Source organism: Triticum aestivum, chromosome 7D (assembly GCF_018294505.1).
Source record: "Triticum aestivum cultivar Chinese Spring chromosome 7D, IWGSC CS RefSeq v2.1, whole genome shotgun sequence".
NCBI classification, from domain to species: Eukaryota; Viridiplantae; Streptophyta; class Magnoliopsida; order Poales; family Poaceae; genus Triticum; species Triticum aestivum.
Window position 1 is genome coordinate 628,056,895 of NC_057814.1, and position 5,055 is coordinate 628,061,949.

The 5,055-nt window shown below is 54.0% G+C and overlaps 1 protein-coding gene across 1 annotated transcript; it reads left to right on the forward strand.

Annotated features, from left to right (window-relative positions):
• The first annotated feature begins 4,240 nt into the window (after positions 1-4,240).
• On the forward strand, positions 4,241-5,055 carry LOC123166782 (dirigent protein 22). Its single transcript, XM_044584583.1, has one exon. The coding sequence runs from the start codon at positions 4,265-4,267 to the stop codon at positions 4,796-4,798; it is 534 nt and encodes a 177-aa protein (XP_044440518.1). The 5' UTR covers positions 4,241-4,264; the 3' UTR covers positions 4,799-5,055.

Below are 5,055 nucleotides of genomic sequence, written 5' to 3' on the forward strand. Positions count from 1 at the left end.
TATAAGAGCGTTTAGATCACTAAAGTAGTGATCTAAACGCTCTTATATTAGTTTACAGATGAATACTAAGCCGCCCCCATTGCATCACCAGCACATACATACTGACGTAGCAGGGACTTCTCATCGCCGGCCGGCCAACACTACTCCCTCAGCACCGCTGCTTACTCTCGTCCTCCTCCTGCTGGCCTAGTCAGTGGCCGTGGCGCGCGGTGGCACCCGCCCCAGTCCCAACCTCAAGCGCAACCGGATTTACATGCACGAGACCCTCACAGGCCCGAGGACGATACTAATGTCGGTGCAGTCCCAGTTGGGCGGCAGCGTAACGTTCGGGCAGGTCGGCGTGCTGGACAATGAGGTGCGAGATGGCCCTACCAGCGGCGCTCGTCGCCGCTGGGCTGGTTCGCATGTTCGCCATGATGGGCAGGCGAGCACGCCGGCCTGCTGTCGGCGCTGAACGTCGTATTCACGGCCGGGCGGTACCGTGGGACCACGCTGGCCATGCTGGGCACGGTACAGGACTTACGGGCAACGCTCGAGCACACTATCGTCGACGGGACCAGCGTGTTCCGGATGGCACGCGGGTACAGCAGCATGGACTACGTGCCCGGGGCGAGCACCACGAACCACGATGCCTACAGGATCAACTTCTTTTTTGATGCATGTCTAGGCGCGGTTTGAGTCATTATCTATTATTTCCTCTGGCGCCAGAAATTATATATGTGCCAATGCCATGATCACGGTGCGCCCATGCAAGTTTCTTTTCCCGTCGTCCAGTTAACCCTTGTTGGTGGGAGGGGTAGCACGTCCCAGCTAAAAAAAGGAATTAAGATGTCGCAAGCTACATATGTGAGCAATGTTGAACATTGTATATACTACAGGATTACCCTAGTTGTCCACAGCAGAAGATATGTCAATGGCTTTTTATCGGGGCTGTCAGCATACCTACAAATCTGCCGACGGTCAGTGAAAAACCGTAAGCAAATCTTGGCCGTCGGCAAAGCTCAGGATATGCCAAATGCTGCTGCCCGTAAAGCTCAGGATATGCTGAAGGCTGCCATCAGCAAAGCTCAGGATATGCCGACAGCTTCCTTCGGCAAATAAGTGGCCGTAGGGGAAGGTCTATATAAGCTGAGGATGCCGTCGTCACAGATACAGCCGTCGGCATACGTCCTAACAAATCACATATATACAACCCATATCACAAATAGTACCACATTATGGCCAAATCACATATATACATTCGAACAAGCTCATGTAACATCCAGCTCACAAAAGCATCACTTATGGTCCACACAAGCATCATAACAAATCACAAGTAATCACTAAACCTCAGCGGCGTGGTAGGGAGTGGTGGACGGCACAATGGTGGTGGGGAGGAGAGCCGAGCATGGGTTTCTACCTATACATAGGATGTTGAGAGTTGAAGGGCCAAGTTTTGGCCAACTATCTTTCATCGCGCACTCGGAAGCTGTCCACGAGAAGACAAAAAAAGTAAACGGCCGGCAAAAAGTATGCCGAGCCCCATAATGTGGGAATTCGGGTAAAGCGGCCCATGAAGGAGCTAACAATAACTGCCATTATACCCATGTGGCAGACACTTTGCTGAGTGCCGGTCGTCTCGAACTCGGCATAGGTCATATAAGTCGAGCTTATTTTAGTTGTCAAGCCCTCTTTACTTGGTTTTCAGCGACGGCACACCTGTGCCGAGTCCAGCATGTTGCCAAGAACTGTGCTCGGCTTACGTGGTTGTTGCCAAGATCCGGTGATTTGACCCTCGACAAAGGTGCACACATTCGGCAAAGTCCATTTTTTAGCAGTGTACAGTATGTAAATATGCACAAGGTCAGGGCCCTTGACCGGTCCTGTAGCAAGCGGTGCTCCACCTGCTGTTTTCCCGTAGTTAGCTGAGCAAGAACAAGTGCACGCCCATGAGCCTTTCTCCCTCCCCATTGGTCCATTCGGCCATAGGTGCATGAAGTTTTTTCTATTTTCCATATTTGACATGGTGTTCTCACCTTCTTCCTAGTGGTTTTGGCCCGTTGGCTTTGCAAACCTGGATCGAGGATGGCTCATATTTCGAAATTTTGTTCTAAGCTGATCTTTCAAATTTTGGCTGCTCTGCTATGCAGTGCTACAAACCAAATCCCAACAGAGATTGACCCCACCATATATACAAATCGCTCTCTTCCAATCTGAAGCTGTTACATTTTTTTTAATATAACAGAGGGTTTTCTCGAGCGTCTGCATCGAGCGATGGCGTGATGCACACACCCTGAACCTGATAGTTTGGTAAATGTCCCCTTTCCATCGTGTCGCTGTTCTTATCTTGCAGCCCATCCAGCGGTAGTTGGGTAGTACCGACATTTGAAAAGGACACAATTATACTGCTGATGTGGGGCACATGGATAATGTGCACCATGTCCCCGGGTAGGACGAGCTACAAAAGAACTTTGCCAATTATATAGGTTGGCTGGTGTAGTTGATCATTCAACATGTAGTTAGCTGGTGTAGTACAAAAATTCCTTTCTAAGCATAAAATATGAAATCAATTGACCCACGGTGATCTGATGTACTTCCTCTGTAACTTTTTATAAGACGATGTTAAAGTCCCTGACAGTGTCAAAAAACATATTATATTAAGTTACATATAAGAAATATCAACCAGAATCGGTTCTCTGAACCATGGTTATCTTAGGTAGAAATATCAAGTCAGTTGATTTGAAAACGCACTAAACACACCCACGCCCCCGCGTCGCCCCGCAGGGGCGGCTCGGGCGGAACCCAACGCCGCCGCCGCCGCCCCCTCTCCCTCTCACCCCCTCTCGCCGCCGTCGACGCTCGTCGGCGGGCAAAGCCCGTTGGCGGCCGGCGGCGGCGGGATCTAGCGCTCGCGCCCCTCGTGGGCCTCGGATCCATGGCGGCGGCCCTGGCTGGTGGCACACGGCGCGGCTTCGGCGGGCGGCGCCGGCGTGGATAGGTGGGCCACTTCCCTGGCCACGTGGATGGCGGGGAGGTGGTGGGCTTCGGCTGCGGCGGCGGTTCTTTGCTGGATGTTGGTGGCCATGGTGATGTTCGTCCTCGACCCCGATCTACTCCGATCTGTAGCGGATCCGGCCCTTGGTGGCTTCGGTCACCGTTCTTGGGTGCTGGCCTTGCAGATCCGGTGGCTGGAAGGGTTCCGGGGGAATCTCTTGGCCGGCGTGGCGGCCACTCCGATGGCAGTGCCTTTGGGTGTTGCTTCCCTCGTTGGAGGCTTCGGAGAGGACCTCCTTCCTTCCACCCCTCCCAGGAGCTCAGGTGAAAACCTCAGACCCCCCTGTTCCAAGCAACGACGACACCACGGTGGCGTGCTCCTTCCTGAAGGCGTTGCTCGGGGGCTGCTCAAGCGGCGGTGGAAGTGGTGGCGGTTCGGTGTCGACACATGCATTCTGGTCAGCTTCATCTTGGAGGCTGCGGCGACGTAGGCGACGCTCGTCTGGTGGAGCTACTGCCGATGGTCGAGGCATCGTCGGCAGTCTGCGCCATCAGGCTCGGGGTGCTCAGGGGGAATCCTCAGATCTGGGTCTTCCGGATCGGATGATGATGGCGTTCTATCGCTTTCCCTTCTGGGGGCATCGTTTTGGAGCAAGTGCTGGCTGGAGGGATGGTGGAGCGGTGCTTCATCTCACACATTGATGGCGGCGGAGATCGATGGCATGGCGCTGTGGAGACTCGGCGTCCGATGCGCGGAGATGGGCTCGCGCAGGAGGAGGTTGCTATCTGGCGTCATGATGACGTCGATGGCTGAGTGGCCAGACAAGGTAGAAGCCTCAATATGATCTGAAGACCTGTGGAAGATGGCGGCGACGACACACGAGTGCGTCTGACCGGATTGTGCCCTAGACCCGGTATGTGGCTCGGCTGGGGCTTCCGAATGAGTTTCGGCTTCCGGCTTTTGATGTTAGGCTTAGGTGAGTGGTTTGGGTAGTGGCCCAGCTAGCACCCCTTCATCATATTGGATAGGAGTAGCGGCATATGTTGCCAAGATGGTGGATTCAGGCACATTGTTGTAATACTTTGTACGGTCCTCAAGAATAATCAATAAAGTGGCCGTATGCATCTCCCAGATGCAGAGGCCGGGGGTCATCCTCCTTTTCTAAAAAAAATCAAGTCAGTTGACCATGATTAATGTTGTCATGCACTCTAGGCAAACGCAATGAAGCCTATAAATATAGCAGTATGAACCTATCTAGCCAGGATTAACTCGATCCATCGCTTGATCGCCATGGCTCCTTCCTCCCAGCTACTGACTTTAGTCCTCCTCCTGCTGGCCGCGTCGGCGGCCGTGCCGCGCGGTGCCGCCCTCCACGGCACCAACCTAAAGCGAATTCGCGCGTACATGCACCAGACCCTCACGGGTCCGAACGCGACGGAGGTGACGTCGGTGCAGTCCCCGCTGGGCGGCGGCGCGACGTTTGGGCAGATCACCGTGCTGGACAACGAGCTGCGGGACGGCCCAAACCGGTGGCGCTCATCACCCCTTGGCCGTTTCCAGGGCTTGGTCGCTGAGGTGGGGCTGGCGGGCACGCCGGGCCTGTTGTCGGCGGCCAACGTGGTGTTCACGGCCGGGCGGCACCGCGGGAGCACGCTGGCCATGCTGGGCACGGTACAGAACTTACGGGTCACCGTTGAGCGCAGCGTCGTCGGCGGGACCGGTGAGTTCCGCATGGCGCGCGGGTACAGCTCCATGGTTTACATGGCCGGGCCGAGCACGCCGAACAACGATGTCTACATGATCGACTTCTTTGTTCATGTCTAGGCGCGGTTTGAGTAGTTATCGATTATCTCATCTAGGCTGCTGAGGAAAGTATGGCTTTGCCACTTGGCCACGACCAGTTCCGTTGTGATAAAAAACGTGCCATATATTTAACTATACGGTAAGTGTTTGTATTCAAAAAATAAAAACAGGCCGGTATTATTTGTACGGTAGGCCCATTTACCCTGGGGAGCAAAATACGTGGTAACCGCTTGAAATCCTGAAATTTCATTCGATAACCAAAACACTGTCCATGATCA